We start from the raw sequence: 18,855 nt of genomic DNA on the forward strand, positions 1-18,855 counted from the left end.
ACTTCACTGGGGAGCACGGGAGCCAAGCACTGCTCTCTGCCTGGTTCCCACCCAAACTGAGGTACCCAGGTGTCTATATTTGCTCCATTTTTGTGGAAAGGTTCAGTTTCCTTGCGACCCGGTGTCAAAAAGGGGCGAAGCACAGGAGCGCTAGGAAGGGATGTTTTTTCTTGACCTCGGACATTGGATGTGAGGCTTTCAGCAAGTTACACTCCCCTGATCCATGGACTTCAGAGGCTGCAGCCAGCGCTCACTCCTCCTCGTCCTGCCCACAGCAGATCTGAGTCAGACACGGAGCTCTGGGTCCAGGGGAGTGCAGCCACCCAGAGCAATAACTGCAGTCCAAGAGGGTCTTTCAGCATGTCCCCCCAGGCAACGGGATAGTCCTGGGAATCAAACTCCCTCGTTTCCCAGCAAGCCCTGAGCTTTGAAAAGCACCAGACTGCTCTGGCCTGGTCGGAAATCTACCCCCACCCCGCCCGTGACACTCTCTCCACTGCGTCAGCCACGAACTAATGCCCCAGCACAGTGCTAGGGGACGCAGTGCTGCTGGAGGTGGTGCCTGTGAAGGTCCTGACCACGTGAGGTCATTGAAGGCCATTGGCTGAATTCCCCTTCCCACATCCCATGGGCTGTACCAGCTTCTGCCCAAGGAGCAGAGCCCTTGTGTGCACCCCAAAAATCAACTCAGGCAATGCCAAGGGGCTGCCAGCCAGGGGAGCCCGAGACATCACAAGGGTGTCCTACTGAAAGCAGGAAGAGATGAGGGATGGTCATTGCCTTCTCTTCTGGCAGGGGATGGCACTATGCCTGGGGCGCGGCACTGCTGACTGGAAAAAGAGCGTCTTAGGGATAGCTACATGTGTTGGAGTGGCTGAGGGTGGGGATGGGCTAATGCTCGGGGACCGGCATCGCCTTGGGCGTGAACGTGGCCTTTGTGTCTGCTCTCCCGGTGTGGGGAAATACGTGAGCAACCTGACCAGAGGGAGAGAGTCGGGGAGGGGGGTGTGATGGACAGCGTCCCTGTGTGTCTGTCTGTATTCACGCCTGCGCATGCGTGCAGCTCTCTGGCGAGCACAACAGCCCCCTTTATGCCTGGAGCACGTCGTCCCCATTGGCTGCGTGCAGTGAAATGCTCGCTAATGGGCATTATGCTTGTTAAATGAGTTAGGGACTGTGCCAGACACAGAGCTCCATTCACGGCAAAGCCACATTCCATGACTCTCGCCTCCCCTTTCCTCCCCCGTCCCCCGCACCCCCCTGGCATCTGTGTGCACCCACTGCCCTGCTGCCGGCCAGAGGGAGCCATGGCCGGTCTCCAGAGGCCACTGTAACAAGCGCTGGGGGCAGCCCCATGGATCCTAAGATCTCATCTCGCCTGCTTGCATGAGGCCAAGGGTCAAATATATGCTCCCCAGGTAATGGAGGAGTTGGGGAGCTGAAGTGGTCGGAGGCCACACTGTCCCTTTAAGGCAGTGGTCCCCAATCTTTTTAACATGTGTCCTCCTTGTCCCTGTCTGTGCCACCCTGGCTCTGTGAGGGAGATGCGAATAGGGGTAAGCAGGCCAATGCTAGGGCCCTAGCTGGAGGCGGGGGCAGGAACGGAGCCTCCATCAGGGGCCGAGGCTAGCAGCCACAGCCGGGGGCAGAGCTCCAGGAGTGGGGTCAGCAGCTGGATCCCCAGGCATGAGGACAGCAGCTGTGGCCAGAAGTGGAGCCCCAGGAGCAGGGCCAGCAGCTGGATCCCTGGGCACGGGGCTGGCAGCCAAGACCCTGGGCACAGGGCCGGGGCCAGGAGCAGAGCTGGGTGGCACTCCCTCTCCGTCCTCCATGGGGGCTTGCCTGGGCCCCAGCCACATCTCCCAAGCATTCCTCTTTGCCTTGCTAGAGTGGTGCACCACAGATTGAGGACCTTCACTTTAAGGCCTGTTAGTTATTGACAAAACGAGTCACCTGGCCTGCTCCACATCAGAGTGACCTGTGGAGCCGGGAGGTGGCTGCCTGGAGTTATGGCTGGAAGAGGAGATTGGGGATGCATAGACCCTAGGCCAGGAGGGACCAATGGGATGGGGATGGGAGGACCCTCAGCACCTGGTCTCTGAGCAGTTTTATTTGCAAGCACCACTTCTGCAATCGCCTCCATACCAGCAGCTCACAGATCTACCCCAGCAGCCCGGACCCATCTCTCTATCCAAACTGAAATCTTGGCCAGTCTCTCCAAGATCTCCTCGTGGGTGTCCAGCCAGGAGCTCAAGCTCAACATTACTAAAACAAAGTTCCTAATCTTTGCCCCCCAAGCCCTCACCCATCCCTGGTTTATCCATCACCACCACTATGCTTCCTGTCACTCCAGCCCATAACCCGGGCTTCACCTTTGAACTGGACCTTTCTCCAGGTCTTCACATCCACGTTGTGTCTCAGGGCACGTCCACACTTGAAACGCTGCATTGGCGCAGCTTCTGTGGCACTTTTGTGAAGGCGCTGTAAGCTGATAGGACTTCCCGTCTCCATCACACCAACACAAACTACTTTGTTTCCAAGGCCCTTCACAGCCTAGTCCCCACCCCCCCGACACACATCTCTGCTTGGCCCATGGCACCCACCACCAGCACCCATTCACTACATTTCCCAACATGCCCCTCCATGCTTTCTCCCAGGCTGTCCTTCACATGGGAGGTCCACAAAACTACTTCACTATCCTTCAAAACCCTCTGTAGAACCCATCTCTGCTACGACGTCCAAAAAACGTGACAGCGGTTTGGCAGCTGGTGTGCTGAGACCACAGCCTACCACGCTGTTCAGAATCATACAATCACAGGACTGGAAGGGACCTTGAGAGGTCATCAAGTCCAGTCCCCTGCACTCATTGCAGGCCTAATTATTATCTAGACCATCCCTGACAAGTGATTGTCTAACCTGCTCTCAAAAATCCCCAAAGATGGAGATTCCACAGCCTCCCTGGGCAATTTATTCCAGTGCTTAACCACTCTGACAGGTAGGAAGTTTTTCCAAATGTCCAACCTAGACCGCCCTTGCTGCAATTTAAGCCCATTGCTTCTTGTCCTAGCCTCTGTCTTCTCGTTTCCTTGTGCTCTCCCAGCAGTCTGTCTGAATCCGGCTGGTGTCTCGTCTTGCCTGGAAGCCTTTTGGGGCAGGGACTGTCTTTGTTGTTCTGTGGGCCCCTGGACGCTATTACAGTACAAATCATCAAATATAATCGAGGCGCAAACGAGGTGGTGCCCTGGTAGCCCACGTCCGGCAGCAGGAGAGGAAGTTGGTACAAAGGGGAGGCAGATGTAGATCCAGCCAGCCTCTGTCCCTGCCTCTCTCATTTCTCAGCAGTGAGAGGACACAGTGGCCCTGTGTCTCCTGGTGGGGGCGGGGGAGAGGATTCCATGGAACCAGCTGCTAGAATGAACCCACCTTTGCTCACATAGCGGCATGCCTGGAGACCCTGCAGTCTGGAGGGAAACACTCTCTCTAGTTTAAATATCAACCCCCGCATCCCTAGACTCACTGTTCTGACGACCAGCCGGCGTTATTACTGCAGCTCCTGCAAGAACACCCCAGCTGTTACCCTACCCAAGAGTCTCGTTCAGAGAGGTGCTGACGTCCCCCAAGGAAGTAAAGGCAGCCAAGGGCACAGTAGCCAACCAGGTAGAGTGGAAGGGGAACCTGAGACTATGGCTAGGCAGGAAGGAGCCTCCGCCCCCCCAAGGTCCCGACACCTGCCCCCTCCAAAGCACTCTTCTCTTAATGCCCCCTACGACCTCGGCTGCACCAGCCAGCGCCCGCTGTCTCTTCTTCGCAGGGTGCTGCAAACCTGCCACAGAGCCTGCTGCAGACCCTCGGCTCCAGCATAAACTGCTCTGGGGCTGGGACTGCTCTCCCCATCATGGGGCTGGAAGCAGCCGGTGCTGCTTGGTGGGTCACAGCGGGATGCATGGGAGGCTGGTGCCCTGCATGAAGGCTCAACATTACAGTCCAGCGAGGGAACCTGGAGTGTCCCTGAACCACCAGCAGGCGCTCACAGGGGAGGGCAGGAGCCGCTGATCTGCAGAGCACATTTCGGAGAGTCCAGCAGGTGAGACTGGCAGTTCCACCTCCATGAGTCTCAGCACCAGGCTGCCACATGGCACCGGTCAAGTCCCAGCGAAAGGGGATGGCCTCACAGGGCACTACGCCAGCCAGAGGAATGCAGTGGGAATGCAGACACTCGCCCAGCCCCTGGTCTTGTAGGAACATGAGCTGCTGGGCTTCTGGGGGTCTGTCTGTGCGGGCACAGGGGAGGCCAGCCCTATGGAACAGGGGGGAGCACTCAGGGCTGTTCTGCAAACACTGGGACAGGTGGCAGGACTTCACTCAGACTCCTAGTGCCCTGTCCGGCACTCCAGCCCAATGCACATTAAGTTCCTGGCAGTGCCAGCCTCGCCCATCCAGGAGGCTGGAGCCCCTCTCCCCTGCACGCCTCACCCTGGCCACCCGTGGAACCCGTGTCCAAGTCCCCTATGCATGGCTGGCTTGCAAGCTGCAATCGTGGGCAGCGTTTGTAAACCAGGCTGCCCCCGTCTGCCTCCCAGAGACCAGGAGGAGCAGCACCCCCGCGTGAGAGCAGGTGGGAAGTGGGCAAATAGCTGGAGAGGCCAGGCCAAGGGCACCACACAGCAACGATGCGGTCTCCAGCCCAGGGCAGGATGACACCCGGTACATACAGTGACTGAGACAGCAACGGCTGGGCAAGAGGGTGAAGAATTTGGGGCTGCGTCCTGCCATCGGCCTCCCTTCCATTGAGATAACTGGAACACGAACTAAGCCAGGCCTACAGGACTGGGCCCAGACCGTGCACAGCTGGCAGGGTGATGGGGGGAAAGGGAAATGTGATTGTGGGGGTTAGGGAGCTTGTTAACAGACAGCCAGCAGCACACACCGGAGAGCCCAGTGGAAATGGGTCTGATGCCAAAACAGGCCCCCTGCGAGAGAGAGAGACAGACACTGCCAGCAGCCCGGTGCAGCAGGGGCTGGCAGAGTGCAGGGAGGGTCTGCACTGCACCGCTCCACAACACAGGGGTGTTAACAGCCATTATCAGGAGAACAAAGGGCCTGGGGCTGAACAAGGAAAAGCAGAGCAGAAGAGCGCAGAAGAAGCTGGCAGGTCATGGCACCCATGAACGGGGATGCAGAGAGGCTGCCACCCTCTGCCACACAATGGCAGATCCAAGGGTTGAGAGGGAGGGACGTTTCCAGGAGGATTTGCAGAGACCAGGAGCTGGAGGCAAAGGTTGGCCAGTGCCTTGTTCAGACAGCCTGGACCAGCCTGTGAGGAGCTGTGCAGTCTGAGGGGCGCTGCAGAACACTGCAAGGCATGGGGGGAAGGTGGGGGTGGGGGTGGGCTCACATGCCTCTGCTCACTCCTGGATCGAATCAGCCCTGGTCAGGTGCAGCTCAGAGGTGATTCTTGGGCTGAAGGACCCATGCTTCTGAAATAAGCCTCTGAGCCACTTCCTGCTTGGACAGCTCTGGCCCAAGGCTTGCTGCAGCTTTCCCATTAATACCCAGCCCTTGGCCACCTGCCCACTTGGTCCGCCCAGGATCGGGAAGGTGAGCGGCCCAGCCCCATGACTTGGGATTTTGTGTCCACTGCCGGCAAGCTCTTTCAATATGCTGCTTTGCCTCCCTGGGAGGAAGCGCTCAAGCTGCAGACACATTAGTGAGCAGATCAAAGGTCACAAAACTTGGGGGCCTAACAACCAACAGAGCTTGACCCAGGCAAAATGCAGAGCGGGTCCTCAGCAGATCTTTCCCCTGAGCAACTCCTGCTATTCCAGCCCTGTGTTCCCCGCCTTCTCCTACAATCTGCTGATGCATCTCAAAGTCAGCCCATAGCTACCCCTGGTCCTCACTACCTGCAGCCCTTCCCACTGTGCCAGGCCTGGGATCCTACCCCCTCAACACACAGCTGCTCTGCCACTGCACCTCAGCCCTGAGAAGCGGCTCCTCCTCACATACTGGATTACGGTGGAACACAGGAAATGCCGACCAATGGTCTTCTCAGTCTAGTCTTTTGCCTCGGGCAGCAGCTGCAATATGATGCTTTAGAGCAGCCCCTCATAATGGCCCAAGTTAACTGTGCAAGACACCCTTACTATTGATCAGACCTGGACCCGACACCCAGGAAGCCAGCATTGCTCGGTGCATTGGCCCTTGCCTTGGGCAGCGCGGCCAGGCTGCTTCTGCCCAGATGGAGAATAATAACCCAGAGCAGGCAGAGGTCCGGGGGGAGGGTGGCAGAGAGCTGCCTTTCTAAGTGGGCAACTGGGTGCAGCATTAATCCAGTGCTCCACACACAGCACTGACTCTTTGCCCCAGCTGGGTCCTGGAGATCACTGACCCATCACTGTACCTGGGCCCCTTGGTGCTGTATTGACCTGCTGCCACATCCGGACCCTCTGTGGGAGCCCTGACCAGGCTCCCAATGCCCACGGGCCACAGCACCACTCTGTAAACCCACCAGGCCCTGCAGGATTCTGGGACTGACCAAAGAGGAACCTTTCTCTGCATCAAGGATTTTTGCTGATTTCAGCCCAAGCTTCCCATGCGGTGGCTTGGTGGCTGTGGCCTTCAGGAATCCTGCCCAAATACACCCCGGTCCCCAAAACTACCCCCAGAGGGAAAGCAGCAGCTCCTCCAAAGAGATCACACGTAACATTCACGCCTGCTACACTGGGCTGCCAGGAGTTAACAAACCACACCAGCGTCCTCCAGCTCTCAGGGTGTTAACCCACCAGGAAACACACCTGATCCTCAACCCCACTCCAGCCCCCAAACGCACCCCTCAGTCTCCTCCACGCCCACAACAGAAACACACAGCGAGGGGTGGGGGCAGCCTGCGGGGACCTGCACTGACAGCCCAAGGCCAGCAGGGGTCTCCATCCCAGACATGGGCAGGGGAGGGGGTTTGGGTGGCAAAGCCCTTGCCCGGCGAGGGTGCTCTGCACTCATACAGGCACACTGAGGTGCCCTCTCCAAAAGGCTGGGCGAGCTGCCAGGCAGAGGTAACGCCTGCACCCGAACCATGGCCACCAGCAGCCGGTTCCGGGGAGGGTTCGGCATGGGAGGGCCAGGCTCCCATTCCCCACTACGGTAAGCAGGGGCGCTGCCTGGAAGTTAATGGGGGGGTGCTGGGCCAGGGCAGCTGTGATTTAATGGACCGAGCATGGGGCTGAGAGTCAGGACTCCTGGGTTCTTTCCCCAGTTCTAGAGCAGACTTGCTCTGTGACCTTGGGGACGTATGTGCCTCGGTTTCCCCAGCTGGAGGCGATACCATGGAGCCCCCTTGGCAGTGATGTGAGTGCTCTGGCTGGAATGTGCTAGCTGCACTGAGCCTAGAAAACACAGACCCGGGGCAGGTCCCCCGCGGTGCTCTCCAGGGCTCTGCAAAGCGCGTGAGCACTGTATCTCAGCCCGCGAGCCACGCCCCAGGTACACTGTCCCAGTGACTGAGCCCAGCTCGGGCTCCCATGCAGGGACAGCAGGTCTTGCTGTCAAACAGAGCATCACAGTCTCAGCTCAGCAGCAGCAATGCAGCCAACCCGGGGTAAAATGAACCCCCCTCCCACTTTCTGGCTGCTCCAATCTGTGGGCAAGCAGAGAGTGAGGGGGGATATGATGGGTGGGGAATCACTGGGGTTCCCAGGCTCCAGCAGGGGTGGGACAGTGCTGCCCTGAAGAGGCGTGCTGCTGCGATTGGTCTGCCTCTCCTTGCTCGCAGACCAGTTACGGACCTGCTGCAAGGACGGACAGAAGACAATAGGGAGGCATTTGGAACCGTGGGCTGCAATTGGTTGTCATTGTCTGCTGGCCAGTGCGTATCTGGGAGATCACCTCCATGGTCCTGGGTATGAATTCGCACAGAACCACTGCAAACAGCTTTGTCATGTGGCGGGGACTTCGCCAAGGATGCCGAGCTCATCCCACGGCTGAGCAGTCACTGCCAGACTGCTCTTCCCTCCCCCCGGCCCCTCCCAGCAAGAAGCAAGTGAGTAAGGCAGGGCCTGGCAGCCAATGGCCAGGAGACTCTAAAGGAATCTATGGCAGGACAGCACATAAACAGACAAGCTCCTGTAGTGCAATGCGGCAGGTGCACTAGCCAGCATGGGCTGTAGGATGCAGTGCACCAGGACGGCTAGTGAAACGGGCCCCTCTCCCCGCTTGACCATGCAAACCCTTGGTGGTGCAGTGAGCAGAGACACTTACCTTGTACTTAATGGCCAGTAACTCGGTGGCTTCTTGCTCCTTCCTCAGATCCTCTATCATCTTCTCCTTCTCCTCCAGCAGTTTCTGCTTCTCCTCATTCACCAGGCTGTGGTCATCTTGAATGGCCGCCTTCTCCTCTTCCAGCCTCTCCTTCTGCTCCTTCAAGTAATTCTCCATGTTCTTCTCCAGGCCATCATCATTGTCCTCCTCCCCTTCGGCCTCCGTATTGCCCTCTCCATCTACCATCTTCTTCCTTCGGCTGTTTCGCCTCCTCTTCTTGCTCAGCATCCCTCGCTTCTCCAGCTGGGCTTTCAGCCGGATGATCTCCTCCTGGAACTCCCGCAGCAGGGTGTCCTTTGGGTCCTCGTTGACCCTTGGCTTATTCTTGATGTTCTTTGCCCTGTTGGCAAACCTGAGGGTGGACAAGCTTTCGTCGTAGCTGTGAGAGGCTGGGCCTAGGGTGGCTACCATGATGGTCTTGGCATTGCCACCCAAGGAGTCCTGCAGGAGACGAGTCAGCTTGGAGTCTCTGTAGGGGATGTGAGTGCTTTTGCCATCGACCAAGGCAGAGATGACATTGCCCAGAGCTGAGAGGGAGAGGTTAATCTTGGAAGCCTCCTTAGGCCTCTCCCCTGGCCCCCCCATTTTGCTCTGGCGCTCGCTGCCTGCCAAGTCCACCAGGTTGAGTTTGCCCACCCGGATGTGGTCCTCTCCATCCAGGCCGGTCTCGCTGCACTCCACCGTGATCACAAAAATGGCATGCGAGCGGGAGCTGTACTCATTCATGTTGGTGCTGCCCACCGATCGGGTCTGGTTGCCCAGGTTCATGACGTGCTCGATCTCCTTGACGTTCTTGGTCACGAACGAGGAGAGGTCTTTGATGTAAACTCCCGTCTCGGGGTTCTCCTTCAGATCCAGTTTCTTGCTCTGGTCCTTCGCCAGAAGGTCTCGGATCTCCTCTTGGTAGATCTCCAGGTAGGAGGCCCTCACTAGGTACTGCTGGTTCTGGGATCGGGAGATGTGGGTGAAGATGTGCTCAAAGGAATTGGGGACGATCCCTCTCTTCTCTGGGTCCGTCCAGGCCCCTTGCATAGTGTAGGTCTTCCCAGTGCCTGTCTGGCCATAAGCAAAGATGGTCCCGTTGAATCCTTGCAGGACAGAGTCTATCAGGGGCCTGACCGTCTCATCGTACAGGTCCGCCTGCTTGGAGCTGGCGTCATACACGGCGTCGAACGTGAAGGTCTTCGCCAGCTCCCCGGGGGTGGCCTTGGGGTTCCGGAGGGTCACTTGTCCCAGTTTCACATCCATCTCCAAGACCCTCTCATACCCGGCTGCTTCCTCCTTCCTGTTCATGGGGCGGCATCGGGCCACCACCTTCAAGGCCTCGCTGGTCTTGGGTCTGTTGGCCATGGTGAGCCCCCGGCTCCCCGCGATCAGAGCCGGCCCCTCGCCGCTCTCGGGGCAATGGGCTGGGGCGTGGAGCGGGCTTGTGTGTCCCCCCCCGGGTGGGGGAGGCGGCTGCTGCGGTGGATGCTGCAGTCACTTGCCCCGGCGTCTCTTCGGAGCGGGGACGTCACTGGGCGCCGGTCCCTGGCCGCGCCGCAGCCCCCCTATGGCGGGGCAGCCCCCCTATGGCGGGGCATCCCGGAGCCGCCCGCGGGCCGGGGCACGGGGAGGGGCCCCGGGCGGAGAGCCGGGGCTGCGGGCGATTCGAGACGGAGCTTCGCTCGCTGGTGGCCCGGGCCGAGGCGCCCCGCGGGGCCGGTCACCGGGCGGTCAGCGGCTCGGGGGGCTCCGGGGCCGGGATCGCCTCGCCCGCCCCTGCGCCGGCTGCTCATTCATTGCAGCGCAGCCGCTGCGTGTGCGCGGCGCTGGGAGGAAAACAGAGGCGGGCGGGGGGGGGGGGGGGCGAGCAGCTGATTTGCTGGCGGGGAGAGAGAAAAGCAGCGACAGCCGCCCCCGCCCGGCCCGGCCCCGGCCCCGGCATGCTGGGAGGTGTAGTCCTGGCTGCGGGCCCACCCGGGAAGATCCAGCTCCCGGAGGAGGGAGGCAGCCGCGGGGTCTCGCTGGTGCAAGCGCCGCTGGGTTCAGGGGCTCGCACCTGGGGCTCGTTCCCTTGGAAGGGGGCCAGCGGCTACCCTCGCCTGGCCCAGCCAGGGCAGACAGACAGTGCCCTGGGCCAAGGGGAGGAATCACCTGGGAGCTGGCGTCTCTCTGCTCTGCCTGATGCTGCCTGACTTGCCATTTGCACCATGCTCCAGCCCCAGGCGCTGTGCCTGGCACGCTAGAGGGTGGGGAGCCCCCTCCTAGCACCCGCTGGAGAACAGGGACATCCTCAGCCCCCGGCCCCACGAACAAACTGCAAATTGGTGGGGCAATGGGCCTGAATTGGGGAGACAGGGACAGGAAAGGGGCAAGGACTCTGCTCAAAGGTCCTACAGGCCACTGATTCTCATCCACTGGATGGTTTAGTTAGGGTTGGTCCTGCTTTGAGCAGAGGGTTGGACTAGATACCTCCTGAGGTCCTTCCAACCCTGATAGTCTATGATTCACTGAAGACTTTGCAAAGACACAGAGGGAGGGTGCAGAGGCGGTGCCAGGACCATCGGGGTCAGCAGCAGAGCTGTGGGAACGCTAGCGAGGGCCCCCCTGCCCAGCACCAACCCTGCCAAAATCTCTGTGGCCGGGTTAGGTGGTCTGGAGCTGTTCACTGATCACTCAGTGCAAGAGCTCTGCTTTATTCTGTGCCCGGTTCCCTGCCAATTGGTTGTGAATAACCATAAGTACCTCCCCCCAGAGCGTCTAGCCTAAAGAAACCCCCTGAGTCATCAGTTTACCCATAAACAAATCTACTGTTCTCCCTTGAACCACTGTTTTTTCTCTACAAACCCCCCTACCTAGACTGTCCGTCTGGGAAGCACAGTCCTTAAGGGCACAGTTCCTAGCACCACAGGAGTGGCTGCAAAGGGGCCCATCCGAGTGCACTCCCAAGCTCTGGGACCACTGACACCGACCCCTAAGCACTGTGGGGTGTAGTGGAGGGCAAAGGGAGGGGCTGAAGGGCCCCCTGCTGATCAGATGTTCACTCTGGCAGGGTAGGAACTGAATTAAGACTCCAGCCAAAGATACCGTGGGGGAGGGGGGGCAGGGGTGTTGTACTGATTTATTTACATAGATTGTTGCTGGGATTTCCCAAGCTAATGCTGGGCTCTCTTGTCCCCTAACAATTTTCCCTGGTTTTATATCCACAGTCGGTGCATGGGGACGGGGAAGCATAGCCTGCCTCAGGAGCGCCTCCCTGTGGCCAGGGTTAATTAAGCACCAGGTTCAGACTTGGATCTGATCAGAGAGAAGGGCATTATGATGAAGGATAACAGAGTGAGCTGGGAGTGAACACAGATGGAGAGGCCCATGAACGCAGGGAGGAGAATACTCCTGGTCACACGCTGCTGGAAGAAGGAATTCAGAATTTAGAGCAGATAATAATGAGACATAACATAGAAACTCCCAAATGAATTGTGGGGTAATTTCTGTGGGTGCCCCAGATCCACCTTCTTGACAGATTCAGACCTGCTCAACTGTGTGTCATAGGCTCTATATGGTGCACAGTTAAGGGAGATTTATGCTTATGCTTTTGGAAGGACTGCACTCTGTCGCACCCTCTCGGTGAAGCACCAGGGGCGACGGTGAGCAGCAGAACAGAATTCATTTGTTACTCTGCACTTTTATGTCTAAGGGGCCCAGGCCTAAAGGTGTGAACCTGCCTCCCAAAATGCTGAACAAAGGCAGTAATTTCAAACAGGCAGCTAGACCAGCTGAGCTTGCCCGGCGAGGTCCCCTGGCAGCCCTGCACTGCAGCAACAATCATGTTCATACCCCTCAAGTATCAGAGGGGCAGCCGTGTTAGTCCCGCATCCGATGAAGTGGGTATTCACTCACGAAAGCTCACGCTTCAATACATCTGTTAGTCTATAAGGTGCCACAGGACTCTTTGCTGTTCATACCCCTGCTTCACTTAAATGTACACAGCACCTTCCATTCAAGGCCTTGACAGGAGAGCTGGAAAAGACCTGGGAATGTCCTGACAGGTGTGCAGGGCAATGGCTCCCTCCCTCATGGGGCTGAGTCACAAAGCAGCTATAAACCCCAGCACTGTAGCCATCAGCTGAGATCCTTCTTTAGCACAGGCTGGAGGGGCCGCTATGTTTTGGAGCAGATGATGGGGAACCAGGGCACAGTATCCAGCCTGTCTGACTCATGGAAGACACCCTCCCCCCACACACTCGCCTCTTCTTGAACCAAAACCGATCAGAGAAAAGACTTGCAGCTCTTGTCTACATCACAAAGTTGCAGCGCTGGTGAGGGGGTTACAGCGCTGCAACTTAGGAGGTGTACACATCTGCAGGGCATCACCAGCGCTGCAACTCCCTGTTTGCAGCGCTGGCCGTACTCCCGTTTTGTCTCGGGTGTAGAGGATCCAGCGCTGGTAATCAAGTGTAGACAATTACCAGCGCTTTTCTTGACCTCTGTGGAATAAGCAGGTATCCCAGCATACCTGAGGAAGCCTCTCTGGTAATCAAGCAGGTCTCCTTCCCCGGTTTGCTCTCGCGTTCCCCGAACCCCCGTGCAAGCAGGTCTCCTTCCCTGCGGTTTGCAGGGGGGTTCGGGGAACGCGAGAGCAAACCGCGGGGAAGCTGGTCTCCTTCCCCGGTTTGCTCTCGCGTTCCCCGAACCCCCGAGCAAGCAGGTCTCCTTCCCTGCGGTTTGCAGGGGGGTTCGGGGAACGCGAGAGCAAACCGCGGGGAAGCTGGTCTCCTTCCCCGGTTTGCTCTCACGTTCCCCGAACCCCCGTGCAAGCAGGTCTCCTTCCCTGCGGTTTGCTCTCGCGTTCCCCGAAGCCCCGAGCAAGCAGGTCTCCTTCCCTGCGGTTTGCAGGGGGGTTCGGGGAACGCGAGAGCAAACCGCGGGGAAGCTGGTCTCCTTCCCCGGTTTGCTCTCGCGTTCCCCGAACCCCAGTGCAAGCAGGTCTCCTTCCCTGCGGTTTGCTCTCGCGTTCCCCGAACCCCCGAGCAAGCAGGTCTCCTTCCCTGCGGTTTGCAGGGGGGTTCGGGGAATGCGAGAGCAAACCGCGGGGAAGCTGGTCTCCTTCCCCGGTTTGCTCTCGCGTTCCCCGAACCCCCCTTGAAGCCGCCCAACAGCGCTGCAGTGTGGCCACATCTAACACCACTTGCAGCGCTGGTTGCTGTAAGTGTGGCCACTCTGCAGCGCTGGCCCTATACAGCTGTACTAATACAGCTGTAACAACCAGCGCTGCAAAATTGTAGATGTAGACATACCCGCAGAGTGAAGGGCGTTGGAAGACACACCTAGACCCCTCCTGACAAGGGTGACAAGATTAAGGCATCTCCATTAGCATACAGAATGGAGAACAGAGATTCCAAGGCAAGAACCACACTGAACTCTAGGACCAGAAAAGCAGGGAAGCATTGCATGATGGGGGATCTCTGCTCCAGATGATAATGGACCAACACCTGCACACACCCAGCTCAGCAGTTAGACCAGTTCTAGTAATAAACCCTTGATTGGTATCCAAATACTGAAGCTTCCTAATTGCGTTGTGAGCTCCCTGGAAGGAACATCACCCATAGCTAGGAGTGATCAGCTCCTATTATCTAGCCTGAAGAAAACCCTTGAGCAGGGATGGCTCCAGGCATCAGCCCAGTAAGCAGCTGCTTGGGGCAGCCAACGGAGAGGGGTGGCACATCCGGGTCTTCAGCGGCAAGTCCATCACTCCTTCTCAGAGCGAAGGACCAGCTGCCAAATTGCCACCAAAGACTGAAGCGGCAGTGGTAGAGCTGCAGATTGCGATTGTGGCTTTTTTTTTTTTTTCTGCTTGGGGCGGCAAAAACCCTGGAGGCAGCCCTGCCCTTGAAAACCCCCCCACCTACGCCCAAGTGAGTGTGCTGAAGCAGGGACCCAAACTCTGCATCAGTGCCACCGGGACTTCCTCTTCTCCTGACCAATCGTGCTGGGGCTCTGCCCGTCTCCAGCACTCAGGAGCCTCAGCTACCACCACCACCTGGGAACCCCGACCAGTTCAAGCTCCATGGAGTGGGTGAGATCCCAGCTCTCTTCTCTCTTTCTCTGTTTTCTTTTCTACCTCAGGTGTTAACCTTTAATAATGTAGGTTCTGTTGGTCTAGCCTCCTCGTGTAGTTATCACCCGTATTCAATAAATTATTTTATGGTTAAGCTGGTTGCTTCCCTCTCTCTTGCTGAACTTTACTCTTTCAAGTTTTTAGCTTCCCCCATTGACTCTACAGCAAAGCTTCTCTTACCTAAGCTAAAGATCCCTGCAGTGCCCCAAATCCTGTGGCGTCTGCTCATCCAGTGGGTTACTGCCAGTATAATTGTGACATGAAAGTGGGGTTAGGGACGTGCTAAACCTGTGGCATATGAGGGTGGCAGCTTGAATATGCTGCTTGACCCAGGTCACTGAGTCCAGGGACATATAAGGGGTCAGCTTGACAGTGCTGATTGACCCGGTCCACTCAGACTTGCTCTGTTAATGTATGTGTGGGGGTGTGGGGGTTCATCCACTTCTGGGGCTGGAGAAACCCAGCCCTGAGGAACCTAGGTCCTGCAGGGTAGCTCCATTGGGAGGGGACTTGCAGCAGGGAGAAGTAGAGCACCGTATGAGAACACAAGTCACGCACGCAGCACATGGATAGAATTACAGAATCACCTCCCCAGAAGAGTAACCCGAATAAATGAGTGTACCCCAAAGTAACGGGTAAATCTGGTAACACAGAAGGTGGTGGGTTCTACCCCTGCCAGCAGCTGCAAAGAGTAAAGAACCCACAGAATCACTACAGCATTCCAAGCCATCTCATCCAGTGTTTCTCAATCTGTGGGTGAGGACCCCAAATTGGTTCCAGCATGGGTGGCATGTGAATCGCAGGCTGGGGGAGGCTAGCCCCCCTTCTGCCCCTTCCATGTACCACCCCACCCGAGCCCAGCGCCCTCCACCACAGCCACCAGCCCTGCCCCGGACTAGCCACCACCCAGCTTCAGAGCACCAGGAGACAGGCAGCGTGGCCCCAGCCCCAAAGTGCCAGGAGGGTGGGCGGCGCATCCCCACCCAAGCCGAGGTCAGTGCAAGGGGGACTGGGGTCGCACTTCTGCATGCAGCGCGGGCAGGAAGTGGTGAGCCTGGGGCGGAGTGTGGGCGGGGTTACACCTGGCTGTTTGGGGAGGCACAGACTTCCCCAGCCTATGGTCCCCACCACCCATGGTCCCCAGGGGGGAAGGGATAGCTCAGTGGTTTGAGCATTGGCCTGCTAAACCCATGGCTGTGAATTCAATCCTTGAGGGGGCCATTTAGGGATCTGGAGCAAAATCAGTACTTGGTCCTGTTAGTGAAGGCAGGGGGCTGGACTCAATGACCTTTCAGGGTCCCTTCCAGTTCTAGGAGATAGGTATATCTCTGTATTTTTTAATTTTTTTCAAAAGTCACATGGCAGCTCCCGTGCCTCCTGTCCTATGGGGTTGGCTGGGCTTGCCCCCCGGCTCTGCAAGCTCTGGGTTCCCAGCGCCACTCAGGGTTGGCCCAGCCATCATGATGACAGGAGTGCTGGTAGGCCACATTTCAGTGAGTGGCACTGCCATCCCATGAGCCAGGTCACAGCTCCACTCACATCACTTTGGCCCAGTCAGGGGGCGGGGGCAAACTGAGCAGTGCTGCCACTTGGGAGGTTGCAACGCCCAGAGCAGAGAGCCAAGCCAAGCAGCCCCACAGCACAGGAGCCCCACTCCGGGGCGGGACAGGACCTGATCGAAACCATCCCAGGGCCTCGACCCCAGACTATTCTCTGGGTCGCGACAGGCTGTAAACATTTACAAATGGGTTCGGAACCCAAAATCTACCCACCTCCACCCTAGGGTCCAGTGCTTTGTTCCTAGCTCAGTTTTAAAGACCCAAGCAGATCCAAAAAGAACAGGAACTTTTGGATGCAAGAGAGCTGGAACCATTTGTGTAGTGGGGGTGCTGAGAACCATTGAATCAAACTGTAAACCCTGCATATACTGGAAACCACGTGAAGCCAGGGGGGTGCCTCAGCATCCCTCGTTCCAGCACCTATGTTTGGATGCCCATCTGTACCAAACCCAATTCTCTGTCACTTCAGGTCACACTTATGATTTGCAGGCCAGGGCCACTCATTTCTGGTCCACCAGAGGACACCTGCTTACTACCGCTGCCATCTAACAGAGTGACTCCTTTGGTTAAACTTAGAGAGGGTTGTGCCTTGGCACTGAAAGTCCTGTGTTCAAACCCCCCGGGAGAGGAGGAACGTAACAGGGACTTGGAACTCAGCGCCTCTCGTCCTTGTCACGGGCAGTCTCAGTGTCCTGGGACTGCCTTGGCTAAGAAGTCACAGAACGCATGGGCCCAACGGCTGATTGTCCTGGAGGGTGGCTCTGTGAGGGTGTTCAGGAAACCTCCCTGCCATCCCATCAGGTGGTTAGCCCCACCCTCCAGTTACACACTTTTAACAGTTAACTCCACAAGAAAAGGAGCACCCCAGCCAACCCAAGGGGAACTCTTATTGACAGCACACGGCTCTGTCCAATCGCTTCGCCCCTTCTCAGAACAGGCCGTGCCCCAGAGCAATTATTTGCTTTAAAACCCACCCCCCAACTCGCCGATCTGCCTGGCCCCGCCCCTGATGGGATGTCACTGGGGCAGCTCAGCCCATGCATAGCTGGGCAGGCCGGGGAGATGGAGGTCTGCTTTCACACACGCATCCTGGTGTGTTGCCTAGTAGGAATAACGTCAGTTGCTTTGTGGGGCACACGGTGAATGGCTCAGGAGGTGGATTCAATGGCCTGTGATTAATCAAATCTCAGCAGCCACCCACTCCCAAGAATTAGAGATTATCCCTTAATTAATTAATTAGCATCATTACTTGGCATACATGCCGGCTTGCTCGTTTAATCCCAGCCATAAGCCTCCATGAGAATTCTGCATGGAGCAGCCCCCTCGCTGGGATCGGGGTTAGAATCTTGGCTGCCGTGTGGGGTCCTTCTGCCTCACCGGGTCCGGGCCCCTGCGAACCGGCTGGATTTGCTTGGCCTATGCTGGCATGTCCTTCGTGTGCTACAGCCGTACAGGGGGCCAGGGGGGCAGTGGCGGGCAGGGACCACCACTGAACCGTTTCTCTCACTGCCCGCAGGATCCGGCAGCGAGGGAAAGGATTCGAGCGCTGAATAACGGAAAGGTGACGCAAGCTGGGCGGAGGGGACAGGCTGGAGAGGAGGAGCCCCGGCACCGGGAGAAAGGGCTTGTGGGACAGTGGCAGAGAAAGGGCCTGCAAAGGGTCCAGGGGGAGGACCAGCTCCAGCCTGGACCCTCCCAGGCACTGCTCTCCCCCTCTCCCCAGGTCACTTGACCCCGCTCATGCAATCAAACCACGCTTGCTTGGCACAGCCCAGCCCCCAGGGGAACAGACAGGATCACCAGCCCCCGTTTTGCTTGGGGATGACTAAAGCACAGAGAGGGGGAAGCAGTTTGTTCCCCAAGGTCACATGGGGAATACGGGGAAGAGCTGTGATTAGACAGCGGGAGTGCTGGCTCCTGGTCCAGTGCTCAGCCCACTAGGCTGGGCTTCCCTGGCTTGTGTCAGGACTGAGGAGTTGTGGTCGCTCCTGCCCAATCTCTTCGCACAGCTCAGCCACCGCAGGGCCTGTCCGATTGACCCCTCCGCCTGGCGGAGCCAGGAAGCCACCAGCCTGCTCCTAAGGCCAACAGCTGAGCTCTGGCTACTCAGCATACATGCCTGCAGCTCAGTGATGTAACCAGCCTTGCTCCAGGCCTGATCCTGCCTGGTCCCCACCCTTCCTCCTGCCCTGATCAGTCTGCTCGAGCCCTGATTCCCTGCTCGCTTCCTGACCCACAGCTCCAGCCACTAGGCCTGGCCTCATCCCGGCGTGTGCCAGGGTGGCTGGACTGAACATGGGACTGGGGCACCAGGAACCTCTGAGTTGAGGCCTGGGCCTGCTCCTTGGGGGGCTTGGGCAGGTCACTCACCCCCCCGGGCCCTGGCTTCCCTAGCTGGAAAATGGGGACACCCCGGCCCCATTCTCAGCAGGGCAGTTGTTTGTGCTAATTAGCTAACGATGGGCACATGCTTGAAGCCTGCAGAAGCACCAGGGTCCTCCATTACTGAAGCCTGAGCTCAACCAATGGCTGCTGGTCCCTCAGTGAGGATTGTCGCTGCCTGCGGGGCCTTCCTGCCCTTCCCAGGGGACCTCCCGGGGCGGGTGGGGCATGTTGGCAGTGAGAGATGGGGGACGGGATTAGTTTGCCAATGGGCTGCCTGTGCTGCACCCGTTCTGCGGGCAAGCAGGGCCTTCGCTCTCCAGGTATGAGCACAGCATCTCCCGCCATAGCACGGGAGGGATGGCCCAGCAGATACAGCCTGGGCCATAGGCGCCGACTCCGTGGCTGTCCTGGGCCTCAAGCACTCATGGGACAAAAAATAGTGGGTGCTCAGCACTCACGGACCAGGGCGCCGCTCTGAGGCCCCATCCTCACTCTGCCTCT

The 18,855-nt window shown here is 58.1% G+C and overlaps 1 protein-coding gene across 2 annotated transcripts in view; it reads right to left on the reverse strand.

Annotated features, from left to right (window-relative positions):
* KIF3C (kinesin family member 3C) overlaps positions 1 to 9,867 on the reverse strand; it is a 61,362-nt gene extending 51,495 nt beyond the window's left edge. For both annotated transcript variants that reach the window (XM_030555076.1, XM_030555075.1), the window contains exon 1: positions 8,254 to 9,867. In XM_030555076.1, coding sequence (XP_030410936.1) covers positions 8,254 to 9,663 — 1,410 coding nt within the window. In that variant the 5' untranslated portion in view covers positions 9,664 to 9,867. The remainder of the gene's footprint in view (positions 1 to 8,253) is intronic.
* Between the last annotated feature and the right edge of the window lie 8,988 nt (positions 9,868 to 18,855).

Source organism: Gopherus evgoodei, chromosome 3 (genome assembly GCF_007399415.2).
Source record: "Gopherus evgoodei ecotype Sinaloan lineage chromosome 3, rGopEvg1_v1.p, whole genome shotgun sequence".
NCBI classification, from domain to species: Eukaryota; Metazoa; Chordata; order Testudines; family Testudinidae; genus Gopherus; species Gopherus evgoodei.